The following is an 18,900-nucleotide window of genomic DNA, read 5'->3' as shown; positions in this document are numbered from 1 at the left end:
GTTCACTAAATGTTTGGACTGCACAAAGCCCATAGACCGGTATAGAAACAGTTACAGTAGGACTACATCAGTAAGGCTGATAATTTTTTTAAATTTATTTAAATATAGGTTCTTGCAGGTACACAGAGTATAGAGGAGCAGGTAACAGGGAAAGTATTGGGGGGCAATGAGGGAGGTGGACATTTACATCAGTCTGGGGTGTGGGGAATGAGAGTATGATAAATGACAGAAGGAGCCCATGGGAGCATTATATATGTTAGAGTGGACCACAGGAGCTTTATGTATGAAAGTGTGGCCACGGGAGCAGTATATATGAGTGATCTGGGCCCATGGGAGCAGCATACATATATACAACTCTTATGGACTCCCATCTATCATATATGAGAGGAAGGGCAATGAGAGCAGTATATATGAGAGAGGGACCTATGGGAGTAGTATATATGAGAGAATCATGCAGTATCACAGTATAGTCACTGCATGTGGGGAAAAAAGTAATTTTTTTTTGTCATTTAGTAACAGTATGGTGGTGTTTTCCAGGCACCGTGTGGTGGTCATGGTGTGAAAGGATTATTTGGTAACCATATTATTCACTCACTATGTAGTGGCATTATGTGTATAAATGAGCAAAGCTTCTTAATGTTCGGTTCATCCGAATCTCAACAAAAAATTTGGTTCAAACTGAACTAGTTCTGGTAGAACCAGATTTTACTTTACCTTACTTTTAACAGATTCATCATTTTTAAGGTGCACTGTTCCTGACCCTTGGAATCTTTTACCTGAACTACAAGTCAAGCCAACGCTGCTGTACACAGCATTGGATTGCTTCCTAATGCTGATTGCTGGAGGGTATTTTAAGACAAAAAGCAAAATATTTTTGGCTGTATGTATGCCAGAAACATTTTGCTTCTGCCTGGGAAACCTAGTGGCAGCAGGGAGATCAATAAAGCCAATAAACAATACAGTTATTTAAATAGAAAGGTAGTAAAGATGTTTTAAAAAGTTATTAGAAAAATTAAATATGCAAAAAAAATTATAAAAATGGAAAAGCTGGAGACAGCAAATCTAATTTCCTTGAAAGCAGTGTCGGACTGGGCCACCGAAAAAAACAACCGCCCCAACATCTGTGACCAAACAGCTAAGGTAAAATTAGCATATTTCTACATTTCTGCATTTCTGCATTTTGCTGTGATCTTGCGTAAATCTGTGTTTTTCGTTCACCATGTGGTGGTCATGGTGTGATATTATTTGATAACTATATTATTTAATATGTTGTGCTATTATGTGTAAAAATGAGCTAAGTCTCTAAATGTTCAGTTAAGCCGAATCTCAACAAAAAGTTTGGTTCACACAAAACTAGTTTTGTTAGAGACAGATTTTCCTTTACATTACTTTTAATACATTCACTGTGCCGGGCGATTGCTCCTGACCCTTGTAATCTTTTCCCTGCACTACAAGTCAAGCCAACACAGCATTGGCTTGCTTCCAAGTGCTGACTTCATCTTTTTTTACTCAGGAGGGGGGTAACGGTAATGGTGAAGTTTCTCAAAAGGAGAAATTTATTGAAAGGTAATTGAGTGTTGATTTGTCGCACAATTTGTCTCAGTTGCTGATTTTTACCACTTTTGATTTAGAAGCTTTTTCAAAAATTGTGTAGCTATTTCATAGTCTGGTAAAATTTTTTGCAGTGGTCATGAATTGTCACCATGCCTCAATGTAGGTCAATAGAAAATGGACTCTGCTGTATGGCATACAGAAACATCTATTTTTAGCATTCATTTATACATGCGTTTTCTTCCTTTTTTAAAGTGGCACTCTGGTGGAAAACATTTTTTTTTAATCAACTAGTGCCAGAAAGTTAAACAGATTTGGAAATTATTTTTATTAAAAAATTGTTATCCTTACAGTACTTATCAGCTGCTGTAAACTAGAGTGGAAGCTATTTTCTTTTTGAATTTCTTTTCTTTCTGACCACAGTGCTCTCTGCTGACACTTCTGTCCATTTCAGGAACTATGCAGAGTAGCAATAAGTCCCTTGATCTGGACAGTTCCTGACATGGACAGAGGTGTCAGCAGAGAGCACTGTGGTCAAACAGAAAAGAAATTGAAAAAGAAAAGTACTTCCACTCTAGTTTACAGCAGCTGATAAGTACTGGAAGGATCAAGATTTTTAAATAGAAGTAATTTACAAATCTGTTTAACTTGCTGGTGCCTGTTGATTTATAAAAAAATATTTTCCACCAGAGGACCCCTTTAAGGGTATAAAATGTAGATGTTAACGGAAACAATTATGCAGTGTGAGTCCACATTTTGTAACATGTTTTTACATTTCAACAGTGCTCCTATAATAGCATGGATAAACATGTCCTAAGTGTTTTAGCAATAAATTAAATAACATTATTTAAGGCTGCATCAAGTACCACTCACTCGTATAGTGTGTGTTCGCCCACCAACTCTGTTCTGAGCCTCCAACACTATCACGTTAAGTCCTGCCTCTGTTAGCAGTTTAGCAGCTGAAAGGCCTGAAATAAAAAATAAATACATTTTTAACAGTCACAAATTTGTAGAAAATGCAGAGTGATTCAAAAAGGATGGTGCAAATCTGAAGCCTTGCATTCATAATGACGGACTGTCTGCAAGAAGAATCTCTGTGGGACACTGTGGGATACCTAGACGGTTATGCATTCCATGTGGACTCCGCACAGAGAATGAAACATCTGGAACGGAAATTCAGCTGTGTGCACAGTGCAGCAAAATCCTGTTGAATTCAATGGACTCTGCTGCAGCGGAATCTCTGTGCTGGCTTCCAATGCGGAATCTCGCACAGAAATTCTGATTTATGAACATGGCCATATTGGGCAGCCTCCGGCTGAAATTGATAGCCAGGGGCCACAGATATTAGTCTGCAGTAAGGCTATTAACCTTTTAGATCCTGTAATCACGGGACCTAAAGCCAGTAAAATACTGGTCCTTTCCTACAGCTGATCAGGACTGTATTACATACGTGTGGTCCTGATCAGTAGACATCGTGGCCAGAAGTTCTTACTCTTTACTCACCTCTATGCGTCCGACCTTCATTATTTGTATTCAGCCTGCCAAAGCATTGCGCCGAGAACACCGCTCAATGCTGTGCTATAGCATTATACAGTGTTAGCAATCTAACAATTGCAGGTTATAGTGCTCTATAAGGGCAAAAAAAAAGTGTAAAAAATAATCACGGCATGAGGAAATGTCCAAACTGATAAAATATAAATCCTGGTAGAAAAAACAGACATGGCCCCAAATCCACAATTTTGTATTATGATCTAATTGCTTCTCAGCATAATTTCAAAAACTAACAGGTTGTTAGTATACATTTTGATCAAAAGGTACAAAGCCCACTCGCCATGTCAAGGCCACCTATTAAGAATGGGTCCCTATCGTCCCTAGCATAAAATGGTGTAGCACTGGGCGACGCCCACCACCGCCGCGACACCAGTGCCCACAGGGGGAACGATCCACTGGTAGAGCGTCCCCAGTGCCACCTAAACCAGTCTCCAGGCCGCACCCCCCATAGACATGGCGCCGCGGCAGCAACGGACGCCGCACAGCACCACACCAGTGTGATCAAGGTGTAACAGCACACTTACCATGTGCTCCCAGTCAGACTGGGAGACTGCCAGAAAATTAAAGGGCCCAGGTGCAGCTACCCACTATTTATATAGGGTTGGGCTGGGGGGGTGGGGAGGAGTGCAGGCCAAGTGGAAAAAACAAAAAAAAAGTAGGGGATAGAATATACAATGTGAATCCTGGTAGAAAAAACAGACATGGCCGCACATCCACTGGTGTCGCGGCGGTGGTGGTCGCCACCCAGTGCTACACCATTTTATGCTAGGGACGTTAGGGACCCACTCTAAATAGGTGGCCTTGACGTGGCGAGTGGGCTTTGTACTTTTTGATCAAAACGTATACTAACAACCTGTTAGTTTTTGAAATTATGCTGAGAAGCAATTACCGTATTTATCGGGGTATACCACGCACCGGCCTATAACACGCACCCTCATTTTACCAAGGATATTTGGGTAAAAAAAGTTTTTTAACCAAATATCCATGGTAAAATGAGGGTGCGTGTGTGTGCGCGTGTATACCCTGATACACGCCCAGGAAAGGCAGGGGGGAGAGAGGCCGTCACTGCCCGCTTCTCTCCCCCTGCCTTTCCTGGGGTCTAGAGCCCTGCTGCCGGCCCTTCTCTCCCGCTGGCTATCTGTGCCGCTGCCCGTTCTCTCCCCCTGACTATCGGCGCCGGCGCACCATTCCTGGCGCCGATAGCCAGGGGGAGAGAAGCGGCGCCGACAGCCAGGGGAGAGAAGAGGCAGCGGCACCCATTGCCGGCGCCGCTGCCCCGTTGCCTCCCCCCATCCCCGGTTGCATAATTACCTGTTGCCGGGGTCGGGTCCGCGCTGCTTCAGGCCTCTGGTATGTGTCCCCTGACTGACGTCATGCGCCGCGCCGTGCAGCGCATAGCAACGACGCAGGGGACGCACACCGGAGGCTTGAAGCAGCGGTGCCGATAGCCAGGGGGAGAGAAGGGCCGGCAGCAGGGCTCTAGACCCCAGGGCAGGCAGGGGCAGAGAAGCCGGCAGCGCTGGCTGACTCTGCACCTGCAAAGCCGCTGTAGTTCATTGATTTAAAGCGCCCGCTTTAAATCATTGAACTGCAGCGGCTTTTCGGCGTATAACACGCACATAGACTTTAGGCTAAAAATTTTAGTCTAAAAAGTGTGTGTTATACGCCGATAAATACGGTAGATCATTATACAAGATTGTAGATGTGTGACCATGTCTGTTTCTTCTACCTGATAAAACATAAAACTATTAAAAACGCAGGGAGAATAGTGTAGATGTTAATAAATACAAAAGTCCAGAATTGCTAATTTTTTTGTCACTTCATATACCAGAAAAAATATATAAAAAGTCCCATAAAAAAATGGTGCCTATAAAAAATACAGATCATTGTGCAAAACATTTGCCCCCATACAGCCCTGTATACGAAAAAACATTTAAATTTCAACCCACAAATAATTTTTTTAGTTTTGCTGTACATTTTGTGGTAAAATGAGGGATGTCATTACAAAGTACAATGGGTCTTACAAACAACAAGGAGGTCTCCTGACAAAGATGTACGAAACACGTGTCGAGGCGGTGGTGGGATGCATCAGCTCTCATCATGTCCCATTCAGGTAATTTACAATTTATGGGATTAATGCATGAGAGTTTTGCTTGATATGTACTATATACACATAATGTTAGGGCTACAGTAGTGCTAATATGTAGGTTGGTGCTCCCCATTTTTCTGAGGTTGTTTGTTTTTAAGGGCGGGTATTTTTATTGGTAGGGTTCTCTGTATGGTTATTTTCAATAAAGTTTTGTATTTTCACATTTGAGTGACTGTCAGTTTTTGTAGGTTTTGTTGTGATAACTGGCTGACACAAAACAGTGCGGCTTCTAGACTTTGTAGGTTTCTAGGATAAGAAATAAAACCCTAATGTGCAAACCAGACAATCTTAGTACATCTGGGTCGTTATGTAAGTTTTATCTATACACTACAAATGTTCAAGTTGACTTTCATTGGGTTGACATGTCAGATGTCCAGTCAGTAGTCAAGTTCTGTCTAGAGGCATGCCAGAATATTCTCTGATATGGACTTCACTTTATTCATGTGTTATCTCAGGTCGTTCGTTCAGATCCTGTGGCTGGGAATGGGGGTGGGGGGATGGTCAAATATACTTGTGTTTATCCAACGTGAAAAAATTGCAGAGTGTGTTAGATCTGGCGATAGGTGATCGGTGAATATCCAAATTGAAATTTAGAGGTGCAAAATCCTTCTAATGTTCTGGAGATTGGCCTTCCCACTAAGGTAAAAGGTAGCCTCATCACTGAACACCAGCCTGTTAACCTCTTCCAATCAGCGAGCGAATTGCTACATTAAACTCCATTTAGTGCAGTCAAGGCTCCAGGGCATCTAAAATGGCGGATCCACATGTGAGGACACGGGGCAAGGAATCCTGGGAAGGCGGGAAAAGGGCAGGTGGGATGACCCTGAATCACATGCAACATGCAGCCTATCAGCAGCCAGTCACCCCTGTGATGTCACAGCCCCATATAATCGGCAGCCATATTGCAGCCAGTCACTTCAGCCTTTCACTGAAAAGAGATCGATAGGGACTGACAGCGTTGTGTGTTGCACATAAAAGCTTTTTTTCAGCTCAAACACAAATCCTGCCTAGAAGCACTGATGGAGAAGGGAGTGAGATTGAGAGAGAAAGCAACTGTGTGCTGCAGCACTGGTGTGTACTGCAGGTCTTGTGCACAAATACTTTTTTAAGCATACTGTAGCGCATTTTTCTCCCCTCATAAGTGCATACCCCACACGTACATCTGGTTGTGTACTATTGGTGGTGTACTATTTTGTTCCTGTTAAAGTCTCAAGGGCCTAGATACTGTGAAAGGCCAGGCAAAATTACTCACCCGCTGGTGTTGTACACAAATACTTTTTTAAGCATACTGAAGAGCATTTTTCTCCCCTCATAAGTGGATACCACATATGTACATCTAAGTGGTGTACTATTTTGTTCCTGTTAAAGTCTCAGGGTATGGTGGTGTCACGCTGTTCTTCACATGGTTTGCCTTGGCGAACAGAGTCACACAGGGGAGGAACTGCAAAAAGTCATTCAGCAAGAAATCGAATCATGGCTTACTCCACGAAAACTGTAAATAAGAACCATGGTGACTGACAAAGGGAAGAACATCTTGTCTACGCTGTGACTGGGAAGCCTGAGACATGCACCCTGCATGGCACACACGTTCAATCTGGTTGTCAAGCAGTTCCTGAAGTGTTCCCCCCATCTGCAAGACATCCTAAAAATGGGAAGGGAACTCTGCATGCACTTCAACCACTCGTACACAGCAAAGCACACCCTCCTTGAGCTGCAGCATCAGAACGGCATCCCCAACATAGTCTGATTTGCAACGTTTCCGCACAGGGGAATTCCACCTTTTATATGTTGGACCAATTATACAAACAGAGAAAAGCCATCACCGATTTCTTGATGATCCAAGCAGATAGGGGGACTCCTCTGTGAAACTTCAATGTCAAACAGCGACAGCTCATACGTGACACCTGCCGTTTGCTCAGGCCCTTTGAGGAAGCCACATTATTAGTTAGTCGCCAGAATTACGGGATGAACGACGTAATTCCACTGCTTCTTCTACTACAACACGTGTTGGAAATGATGGCTGGACAGGGCACTGGAGACGTGGCGCCTACATCTCACAGCCACATGAGCCCTGAGGGGGCTGAACTGGAGGAGGAGTATGGGGAGGGGCACAGTGGAGCACAGTTTAGGTTTCGCGAGATGGTTTTTTTTTCTAGTCAGCTGACAGGAGAGGAGGAGTAGGAGCAGCCAGAGGAGCAAGAGGGTTATGAGGAAGGCGAGACAGAGGACCCAGACACACTGTGGCAGTATGCAGTAGAGATGGAAGCAGGGCGTCCCTCCGAGTTACTTGCACAAATGACACGATGCATGCTCACTTGCTTGCGTAGTGACAGCCGAATTGTCACCATTTGGCAGTGGGATGACTTCTGGCTCTCAACCTTATTGGACCCTCACTACTGGCACAAAATGGGGGCCTTTTTCACACCCACTGAGAGGGAGGAGAAACTGACCTATTACAGAGACATCCTAAATAGTCAGTTGGCCGATGTCTATCTACGCCATCGTCTATCCTCTCGCAGGTCTGACTCGGGGGGGGCCCTCTACGCTCACCTTCCACTGCCATGGCTACTGGGGAGGGGTGGGGTGGCAGGAGCAATACCAGCTCCTTCAGCAGCAGCCTGAGTCTACAGTCGCTGATGAGTAGCTTTCTTCACCCACATAATGAAGCAACTCATCAGCAGAAGGTAGACCCAGAGCAGGACCTGAACCAGCAGGTGATGGCATACCTTGACATGACCATGCCAACACACCTTGAAGATCTGTTGGATTTTTCAGCAGCCAAACTTAATTTGTTGCCACAACTAGCAGAGTTTGCCCTGGAAAAGCTGTCCTGCCCGGCCAGTAGTGTGCCAGTAGAGCGGGTGTTTAGTGCAGCGGGAGCCATAGTAACCCCAAGGAGAACTCGTCTGTCCACGAAAAATGTGGATCAGCCAGGATTTCCATCCACTGATGCATCAGAGTAGATTGACCATGGTGCCATGCCATCACTTCACAAATATGGATAGTGCAAAACATGTTTAAGGTGCTGCTCCCCAGTTACAGATATTCCTCGGCATCAGACCACAAGTAAGTATTGAGGATATGCATTAGCTGAAACTTAAGCAAAAATTTCTGTACTCAAATTTTTTTTAAATCAAACAAAGTGAAAGGTGTGCAAAAAACACCATGTGCTACCTACACCACCAAGTATTGATGTGATGCAAAGACCTCTAAAAGGTGAAAGGGAAAAACGTATGGTCCATTGTAACCGGTGGGGGAAAAAACTTCCTCTTTAAGGCCCTACTTTCGCATTATTAATTCCCTTCTTTGCAAGTGTTACTCGCCCTAAAAAGGGTGGCCCCACACAGGAACCTCTACCTATTCCCATCTGCAAACACTGCCATTTCCCAGGCTTTAGGTGGAAATAGAGAGAGTTTCCTGTGTGGGGCCGCCCTCTTTAGGGTGAGTAACACTTGCTAAAAAGGGAATTAATAGGGCGAGAGTAGGGCCTTACAGGGGAAGTTTTTACCCCCACCTGCTACAATGGACAATACATTGTTCCCTTCCACCTTTTCGAGGAAAGTGTTACTCGTCTTAAAAAGGGCGGCCCCACACAGGAACGAATCCCTATTTCCACCTAAAAACCCTGGGAAATGGCAGTGTTTGTAGGTGGAAATAGGGACCGCCCTTTTTAGGGTGAGTAACACTTGCCAAGAAGGGAATTAATAATGTGAGAGTAGGCCTTACAGGGGAAGTGTTTACCCCTACCAGTTATAATGGACCATACGTTGTTCCCTTCCACCTTTTAGAGGTCTTTGGATCACATCAATACTTGGGGGTGTAGGTGGCACATAGTGTTTTTCCACACCTTTTCTTTTGTTTGATTAAAAAAAAAATGGGGCCGTATGTTTTATCCTTAGCATATTATTAAAATTTAAGTTTTACGTAATGCATATCCTCAATACTTAATTGTGCACACTAACACTTTTACAAAAGAGACTGTTTTCTTCTGCCTACCTGCTTCAGCTACTATTCTGATCCTACCACCCACTTGATGCCACACATCTGATGCCAAGTTTTCACCCACCTTCGTCACTGGGTACTGGTATTGCAACCCACCGCACCACTCTGTCATCGGGTCACTTTCAGGAATCCTGATGCTGCTGCCACCTCCAGGCTGTCTCATTCTGCCACCATATGTTCTCCTCATGCTGCTGCCTCCTCCACGCTGTGTCATTTAGACACTATATGGTCTCCTCATACTGCCACCACCTCCAGGCTGTATCATTCAGGCACTATATGGTCTCCTCATCCTGCCGCCACCTCCACGCTGTGTCATTCAGCCACTATGTGGTCTCCTCATGCTGCCACCACCTCCACGCTGTGTCATTCAGCCACTGTGTGGTCTTCTCATACTGATGCCTCCTCCTGGCTCTGTCACTGTGCCACTATGTGACATGTGACTCCTTGTTAGATTGCTATTTTGTAACCACACTATATATTCAAAGTAAAGCTGGGGACCGGGACATTAAACTTGGGAGAGTAATATTAAATTTAAATGTCAATATCTTAAATTTAAATGTCAAAAAATCACGGTCTTTTCAATACTGAGGCTCTATGTTCGACGATGTCATATATAACCTCAAAAAATCTCTCATCTCTATTGACAACCAACATTTCAGCTATGTCACTTTTGCATACTTACAATTGTCTAGAAGAGAAAAGCTACACTGAAAAATAGCAGCACACCAGATACAAAGTAAAGATATACAAAAAATTCTCTTTATTGCACAATTTAAACACACAGAATTAGATTACCAAGACACATAAATATTATTAAACACAACGAAAATAGTCCATAAGAGCCAAAGCACAACTAAGAGGAGAGGCCATGAACTCCCTCCTCTAGAAAGGCACCTGTCCTAAGGAATAATGTGATAATAATAAACGGATGAACCCCCGTCAAATATGGAAAGGCCAGCCCTCATACAATAATCCAAATCAATAGCAAGTATACTTGATAAACCTAGTTAACAAGGCTAAAATATTAAGGTGCTGGAGTAATACCATAAAGTGCTATAAAGTATATACAACTGTAAATGAGGCAAGTGTTTCAGACCAGAGGACATCCATAGATCAAAAGTAAATACAGCAAGGACAGGGCCACAAAGGACCCCACGCGTTCCGTCGCCAACTGGCGACTTCCTCAGGGGTGTACTTTTGCATACTTGGATGCTACAAAAAAAAATCTTTTAAACATATACTCTGAAAAGTAAAGAATATAATAATAGTTACTCGATAAAGCTAGCTGTGGCATTTAGGTTATAAGAATGCATTTCAGGATGTTTGTGCCTAATCCACACATCCAGTATTTATGTTCCCTTTTTCAGCCAAGAGCATAAGGAAACTAATAAAGGGTAGAACAATACTTTTGTTCTTGATATTTATTTACTCCTGACTATGGTTAAAAAACCTGCATCAAAACATATATGCATAAATCCAGCCTTTGGGTGCGTTCACATGTACAGGATCTGCTGCATATTTTTTGTGCATATTTTCTGTGGCTGATTTTGCTACTGCACAAAATATGCAGCAAAAATATGCAGCAGATCCTATATGTGTGAACGTATCCTTAGACTATGTTCCCATCTGATAATCAGACTGTATCTGTAGTACATGTTGGCTACATGAGTGCTCAAACAAAAAAGTGAACTTAGACCATCAATTAGAATATTTTCTATCAAATATTTGCCACCTGGTGGCTTTTAAAAGACAAATCTAAGCTATATCAATTGTGTTAAATCTATTACAAACACAAATATAAACATAAATTTGAAAATGTAACACACTTTAAAGGGGTACTCCATTGGCAATTGTTTCGGCTGTGTTCGGAACATTTAGTTCCGAACGCTGTGTGCACAGTGGGGGGGGTCAGCCGCGCCCCCTTGTGCGGTCAGACTACGTCCCCTCAATGCATGTCTATGGGAGGGGGCATGGCGGCCATCATGCCCCCTCATATATTTGCATTAAGGGGGCATGGCCTCACATCATGAGGGGTTGGCCGACCCCCGCAGCGTGCGCTCAGCGTTCGGAACTAAATGTTCAAAACGCAGCTGGAACACTGGCCAGTGGAGTACCCCTTTATGGAAATGTTTCTTCTTATTTTCCCTATAAACAGATGTTGCATTGTATTTTCCTTGGAGTAAAATAAAATTTATAGTGTAACTCTGATTTAGTTTATCAATAGCCATTAAGCTTAATAATTAGTAATCTGCACATAATCATTCCTTCCTTGCCATAATAGAAATCAGTTCTCCTTGCATTGGTTTCCTAATGAGCATTTAATACATTTGTGTTTATGCATAGCAGCCGATCCAAGGAAGCGGAGCTGCCCAAACCAATCACGCAACAGAAAGGGAAATTCAGACTAAGACTCTTTGTAGCACTGTAGCTAAAATGTAGTCAAAGATCACAGCTCTTCCACAATGGGTGTCAGATAAAAAGCAGCCAAGCAAAACAAATAGCAGATAAGCTTCAACTATAGCCGCTGACTGTAGCCTATCATTTCGGAGATTTAAGGATGCACTGTGATGTGTGCATGAGGAAAAGCACTATTTCTATCCATGACATACAGTAACTAGTATTTGGCATTATTTTTCTTTTTATGAACCAGATTTCTACTCTGCAGGCTTCATCTATAATTGATGGGGAAGCTTGATAAAAAAAAAAAAAAAAGTGTTTTTGTCTGATAAATCGAAAAGAAGAAAATAATAGCACAAATGTGGCAAGTACCAGAGAAAACATACAATCAATATTTGCAATTTTTGTCAAGACCACGTTTTGTTCTCTAAGCATGCCTTTTAGGGCAGACAAGTACAGAATTAGAAATGTGACATAAAGAATAAATTAAATATTAATCAAGTGGAAAATTACTATTGCACTGGCTGGGGGTCTAGATCTAATTTCACGTGGGTACCAGTCTTCATTGCCAGCTCTCCAAGACCATAAAATACCATTGTTTGCCATCCAAGTAAGTAAAGTCACCGAACAGCAAGGGAAGCTCTAGTATACATGATACCGGGCTAAAACATGACCTTTATTTAATATTGATAAAAAATTAATCACCTCAAAAGCTGTGTGCACAATACAAACAAACAATCTCTCCCAAGACATGTCCCAATGGATGATGGGGTGTGGACATGCATAAGGTTAGATGATAAAGTAGGACTTGGTACTTCAGATATTGCTAGGGGGAGAGAAAACTAAATCTAGCGGTTAGATAAAGATATTAATAGTAGTGCCCCCTCAGTTGCTCCAAATGATGTCAATATAACTTGGAAGCAAAAGGAAAAGGGAAAGTGCTCTCTAGTACTAATCCTCCCTCCAACTGTCCCTGCATTTTGAGGTACCCACCTCCTTAACAGGGTGGCCTCAACCATGGTGACGTTCCTTCTCCTGATGTAAGTGAGGGGAGAAAACAACAAAAGTAAAATATAGAGGTATATAGGCAATTGATGTCACCCAAGCCCATCACACCAGTGGCACAATGTCTAACCAAGGTATTTACAAGCGAGTCTCAGAACATCTAGTCCAAATCTGAGATAATTATGGTCAAATAATATGTCACACTTTCCTACACGTTTCTCCCGTCCAATCAGTCAAGGGTTCATCAGGGAAAGATAGGACCTCAAAATACATGTTTTTTTTTACAAATGACCATCCAGATACAATTTAGATTAGTATAATAAAAAAATAAAAAAACTATAAAACAAAGGGCTCAATTGTCCAAATAGTATTGCACCCAAAGAATGATATCCCCAATAAGGATAACCATAGCATATAGGATTAAAATAAAGTAACGTAATAATTTCCTGCACTCCGATAAGCAAGGAATATGTGTATAACATAATATGCGATAGTATTTTTTCACTTAACCATCAACCAGCTAGCAACTCAATAATTATAGGGAATAAATAAATGCGATCATAATACTGCTCCACCAAGATGCCCCAGCTATCCATCAGATAGAAACAGCTATTGCACTTAGATAGCGGCCATAATTGAAATGTAGCCAGAAAAAAACAGGTGGGTAATGGCACACGCTGGTTATACTTATCGCATATTCTGATGTGGTTTAAACAGCAGTAAGATAGTCTGCAGCAGTCCCATGGTCACATGATAAAAGTTGTGGGTTATGGAGGGCAGCGTGATTTAGCCTCTAATTTATATAGTGCAGTAATTGCATATTATTGATCATAGATCTTATTTGGTGATACATCCAAGTAAGTAGTTAGGTTTCCCATTAAGTTCTCCTTTTTATTTTTAAAATTATTATTTTTTTTTTTCAAAATAAACATTTATTTTATTTTCACTCAGACAAGCATGGAGCAAAACAATGCAATGGAAATTCAATAGTACACAAGAGTGGTAATACAATGACAAAGGCAACAAATGTCGGATCAACAGGCAATAAAACATATTACTATTGGAAGAAGTAATCCGAGCCTCCAAGTAGCCACTCGGAAGGTAGGGGGGGAGAAAAAATTGTTTGTGGGGGGAGGGGAAGGGGGGGGGGGAGGATATAAGAGGGAAAAGGGGAAAAGAGAGAAGAGAAGAAAAGGAAGAAGGGAAAGGGAGGAAGAGAAAGAGAAGAGAAGAAGGGGAAGGAAAGAAATACTGGGTATAGTAGTAAGTACAGTACAGTAAGTACAGGAAGACCTCCTTTTTATTTTTATCTGTTTGGTGTAAATCATTTTTTATCATGAGTTTTTTTTTTTGTATGGACTATGATTATTGTTTACTTATAATAAATGCTCCCTTATGAGGTTTTTTCTTTTTCTGGTAAAGACTCATTTTACCTGATTAGACCATTTTTTTGGTCAGTAGACATGACATAAATAATGTTGATAAATCGTAGTGTGTGGGTTTTGTTTAGTTTATTTATTTGGGAAACCAAGGCACCCCAAATTTAAATTGTCTTGGAGGTGATTAATTATATTTTGAAACAAAAGGGTGGATGGTGTTTTAAGAGGCACGCTGGGAGCAGGGTGCTTTGTGACACCATTGATTTTTGCTAAGTTTGTTGAAACCACAGTGACCATTTAAACATAACTTTAAAGGAGAACTCCAGAATATAAAAAATGTCCCCCATACTGCCGGCAGTAAAAAAAATAAAGATGTACACACCTTCCTCCGCTCCCCCGGGGCCTCCGGTAACCGGCTCCGGTCTCCGCCGTGATCCTCTTCCTGGTTGCTGGTGGTCAGCGAGTCATACTGCACTCACCATACTGCCAATCACCAGCCGCAGCGAAGTCCCAACTCGGCCAGCGATAGGCTGAGCGGCAGTGTGATGTTTTCGGCCCCGGCAGCAGGTGTAGTGAAGGATTTTGTGTCCTGAAGCGTTCTCACACTGCCGCTCAGCCTATCCCCGGCCGAGTCAGGACTATACTGCGGCTGGTGATTGGCTGAGCACAGTATGACCCCTCGTCCACCAGCAACCAGGAAGAGGATCGCGGCGGAGACCGGAGTCGGTTACTGGAGGCCCTGGGGGAGCGGAGGAAGGTATGTACATCTTTATTTTTTTTACTGCCGGCAGTATGGGGGACAATTTTTATATTTTGGAGTTCTCCTTTAAAGAGTACCTCTCAAGATCTTGTTAAATTTTATAATCCTCCCAGTTCACTGCCCTTATCATGATAAACCACCCCCTGTCTTTATTTTTATTAATTTTTTAGTTTTCTACCTTGATATTGTTCTGTATTTTCTGCTCCGTCTCAGTCAGATTTACAGACTGGGAAGGGGCATTACCCAGCAGGCTGTGATATCATCTGAAGCCATACAGGGGAGAACTTGCTTCCTCACTCAGCTGCACACAGCCCAGAGCAGTTCAGTGTGTGACGTGAGCTCTGATTGGATAAGGCTGCAAACCCCCCAGCTTTTCCTGATTTTGGACTTCTGCCAGGCCAGCAGGAGTCCAAAGTCTGTGCAAAAGATGGGGAAAAATGTGCTCTGGACAAGTAGGGAGACGCCTAGTGGCAGCTTTTTTAAACACAAAAAAAACATAGAAAACTTCAATTTGTTTTTATAACAAAGTATATTAGAAAGATTTTTTTATTTACCAAACGGAGTGCAATAGCAAAAATTAGTTTTAATTAGAGTGCCCATTTAAAGCTCCCTACTTGACTGTAGCTACTTGGAATATTTTATTCTATTTTCTGTTGCTCTGCAATATTCCAAAGTTATTTTTCCCTCCATGGTTCTAGATCATTTCCAAGCAAGAAAAAAAGTGTTGAAAAAATGCTCCTGACATTTATAATATACTGTCTATAATTATACTGCAGTGAAATTTTGCCAAGAACTTTATTTATGTTCAAGTTTGTTGTACAGAAAATTTTATTTCGTTCTGGTATTCAGCAACTCTGGAAAATGTTTATTTTACTACTCTTAAGTTTACATTAGGGAATGTTTCATTTTATTAGTTTTATCATTAAAAGTACATTCTGAAGCATATTCTTTTTCTATGCTTTCTTTTCTGGTTGTATACTTTCTTTTCATTATGCAATAACAGTTCTAGCACATGAAAAGCTAACTTAGAATACTTTAGACTGAAATAATAAAATGGAGATGCTGGAACTAGAGGAGAATATATGTAAATGAGATAGCAACTAGCACAGTAACAGGAAGCAGAGGGTGGGTATCAATGGACCTTACTCTGGTTGGGTGACAGTCACAAGTGGGGTACCACAGGGGTCAGTTTATTAATGACCTTCTAGGGGGATTACAAAGTAGAATTTCTACATTTGTAGATGACACTGAATTTGGTAGGGTGATCACCACAGAGGAGGATAACATAATATTACAGAGGGATGTGGGGAAGCTCAAAGCTTGGGCACAGACATGGCAAATAAAGTTTAATGTGGATAAATGTAAGGTTATGCACTTGGTACGTACAAACAAAATATATAGTTATGAATAAATAATAAAATATTGGCCATAGAGTCAAATGGCAATAACATTATTTCGTCTTGGGAACTTGGCAAAGAGCCCACCTCTTCGACTATTGAACAGCTGCGGCCTGGACAAAAAGTATGTGTGCTCTCCCCTTCCTGTTGGCTTTTTAGAGCTGTCACCATTTTTGCTACCATACAGCTGGTAACTTTGCTTGAAAGGGGTACTTCCATGCCCCAGCATTCTGAACATTTTGTTCAGAACGCTTGGGGCGAGCGGCCGTGATCGTGACAACATGGCCACACCCCCGTGATATCACACCACGCCCCTACATTCATGTGGATGGGAGGGGGTGTGTCAGCCATCACGCCCTCTCCCATACACATGAATGGAGGGGGCGTAGTGTGACGACCACTGCCGGCAGAACCCGGCATTTGTTTAGAACTATGGGTGCTGCAGGAGATCGCAGGAGTTCCCAGCGCCGAGACCCCCGTAATCATACATCTTATCCCCTATCCTTTGGATAAGATTTCTAGCAGTGGAGTACTCTGCCTGATTATAGAGAAAGCTGTGTGGTTGTGCAGTTACAGCTGCATAGTCCTCTTAATAATGAGTTGGTAGTAATGACAATAAAACACAGATAAAGCAACAATGGAGCCTGGAGAAGTGAATAATCAAAATTAGGCCTATATTGCCTTCACCAGGATTCTTGATTAACTATATTTACCATTTGACTGACCTAGACTATCAGATACCCTTACGTTTACAGCTGTACTTTGTAAGCAACCAAGAATATTAGAATTTTCCTTCTTACTGTCCTAGACCACCAGTCACACTGACATTATACCTTTCACTGCCCTAAACCACCAGGAATTCTGGCAGTAAACCTTTCACTGCTCTTGAACACCAGGTATTAAAACATTAAAACTTCCACTACCCTAGATCTCCATTGACCCCCCTATTCTCCATTGAATCATAAATTAACCCACCTACTATGCTAGACCGCCAGGTATACTGACATTATTGCCAACAATGGCCTAGACCACCAAGGATCCTTAGATTAACCCCATCAACATCCTAGACCACAGAAATCGTTTGACACTGGAATTATATGGAGGACAAGGTCCTGGGACATAGGCAAGTATTGCTAGTGAAGTATATGGCGGTGCTCTGACTGAAGATAAAATGCATGTGTCAATGTAACTTGAAAAGAAGAAAGTCGACCACTCACCATAGATCGTCTTCAAGCTTCTTTATTGTGCAGACAATAATCACATAACATGAATGGGAGAGGAATGTGAGATGGGGGGGGGGGGGGTACAGATAAGGCAACAAGCTCAGTTTCGCACTAACAAGTGCTTCTTCCGGCCAGAAGAAGGACTTGTTAGTGCGAAACGGATCTTGTTGCCTTATCTGTACCCCCATCTCATATCCCTCTCCCATTCATGCTATGTAAGTATTGTTTGCACAATAAAGAAGCATGAAGACGAGCTAATCTCTTTTGCCTTTAGCGTTGAATATTTAGCTCCATAATAGGATATTTCAATCTGTATTTCCAAACAAGGCTACTCAAGCAGAGAAATGACTAAAAGGTAAACCTACAGTCATCTGTCCCCAGCACCCACCTTCCCTCTGAATGTTATTTGAACACTGAAAATTCTATCTATTAGCCAAAGATTTTTTTTAGACATAACAAATTTACTTATACATATTTATATCTACTTAACTAATCTAGAGCAACTAACTGCACATCTATCATGCAACAGACCTGAAATGCCTCCACCAATGACTATCACATCGTATGTGTCTCTCATGGCTTTAGCTTTTCTCTTCCCAGACGCTTTGGTTAGAATGCAAGAGTGACTTCTCCAGGCTGAGACTGTCAGAATGGAGCAATGTTACCGTTATTGTTTGACAGGCTGTTTCTTACAGCTTAGAAGCAGAGTGCACTGGGATTGGTTGCTAATAGAGTGGTTGTTAGGAGGAGGTTTGGTTCTGGAAGCTTTCCTATGTAAACAATATATCGAGAATGGTATCTGGTCTGATGCAATATGTGAACTTTCGTGTGAATGCTCAGTCTGCTTAAAATCATTATATTAAGATGACATTCAATGAGCCCTATTGTAAATTCACAGTGAATAACTTACATGCACTGCAGCTTTCCCACATTGCTTATGTTACTTTTCAACTGTGCAATGGAGGATACTGTGGATGTATTCTGTTTTATACAATTCTATTTGTTATTCATATACATAGCGGCATATTTTAAAGTGAAAAGATGGATTTAGGTAACTATACATAGAATTTATCTTGGCTGCCTAATGTTAAGACTGATATAAGAAAGAACTAGGACCACATCCAGAAACTGGATTTTGTCAAAAGATGAGGAGGGCAGCAGCTGCGTGCCAAAACATTCTCCTGCACTGAGGGTTCAGGAGGTCTAATAAGGCAAATGGGATATAATCATGTGGATATAGCAGACGGGTAACTTTAAAGATGAGCTGCAGATTTCTATAAAAAATGACTATGGTGTAGCCCTGTGCACACTAGTCATTTTTCTAAATTCAATGCATTATGAATTCTTCTGTAGACTATAGGCTTTATAAAAGTATTCCCATCTCAGACATTAAAGGGGTATTCCAGGAAAGACTTCCAGGACATTAATGATACATTCACAGTATGTGCCAAAATGTCTGATAGATGCAGGTATTACCTATATAACC

At 41.9% G+C, this 18,900-nt stretch overlaps 1 protein-coding gene across 2 annotated transcripts in view; it reads right to left on the bottom strand.

The window, feature by feature from the left end:
• Positions 1–18,900, bottom strand: part of LOC130356505 (amine oxidase [flavin-containing] B-like) — a 120,237-nt gene that overhangs the window by 79,240 nt on the left and 22,097 nt on the right. The window contains exons 1-2 of one of the 2 annotated variants that reach the window (XM_056558167.1): positions 17,946–18,075; positions 2,425–2,519 (exon numbers count right to left, since the gene is read on the bottom strand). In XM_056558167.1, the coding sequence (XP_056414142.1) occupies positions 2,425–2,519; positions 17,946–17,991 (141 nt within the window). In that variant the 5' untranslated portion in view covers positions 17,992–18,075. Of the gene's footprint in view, positions 1–2,424; positions 2,520–17,945; positions 18,076–18,900 lie in introns of those variants that run through there. The other variant, XM_056558166.1, reaches the window with a different exon arrangement.

The sequence above is a fragment of the Hyla sarda genome, chromosome 2 (genome assembly GCF_029499605.1).
Source record: "Hyla sarda isolate aHylSar1 chromosome 2, aHylSar1.hap1, whole genome shotgun sequence".
Taxonomy (NCBI): Eukaryota; Metazoa; Chordata; class Amphibia; order Anura; family Hylidae; genus Hyla; species Hyla sarda.
This window is presented reverse-complemented; position numbering and strand designations above follow the sequence as displayed.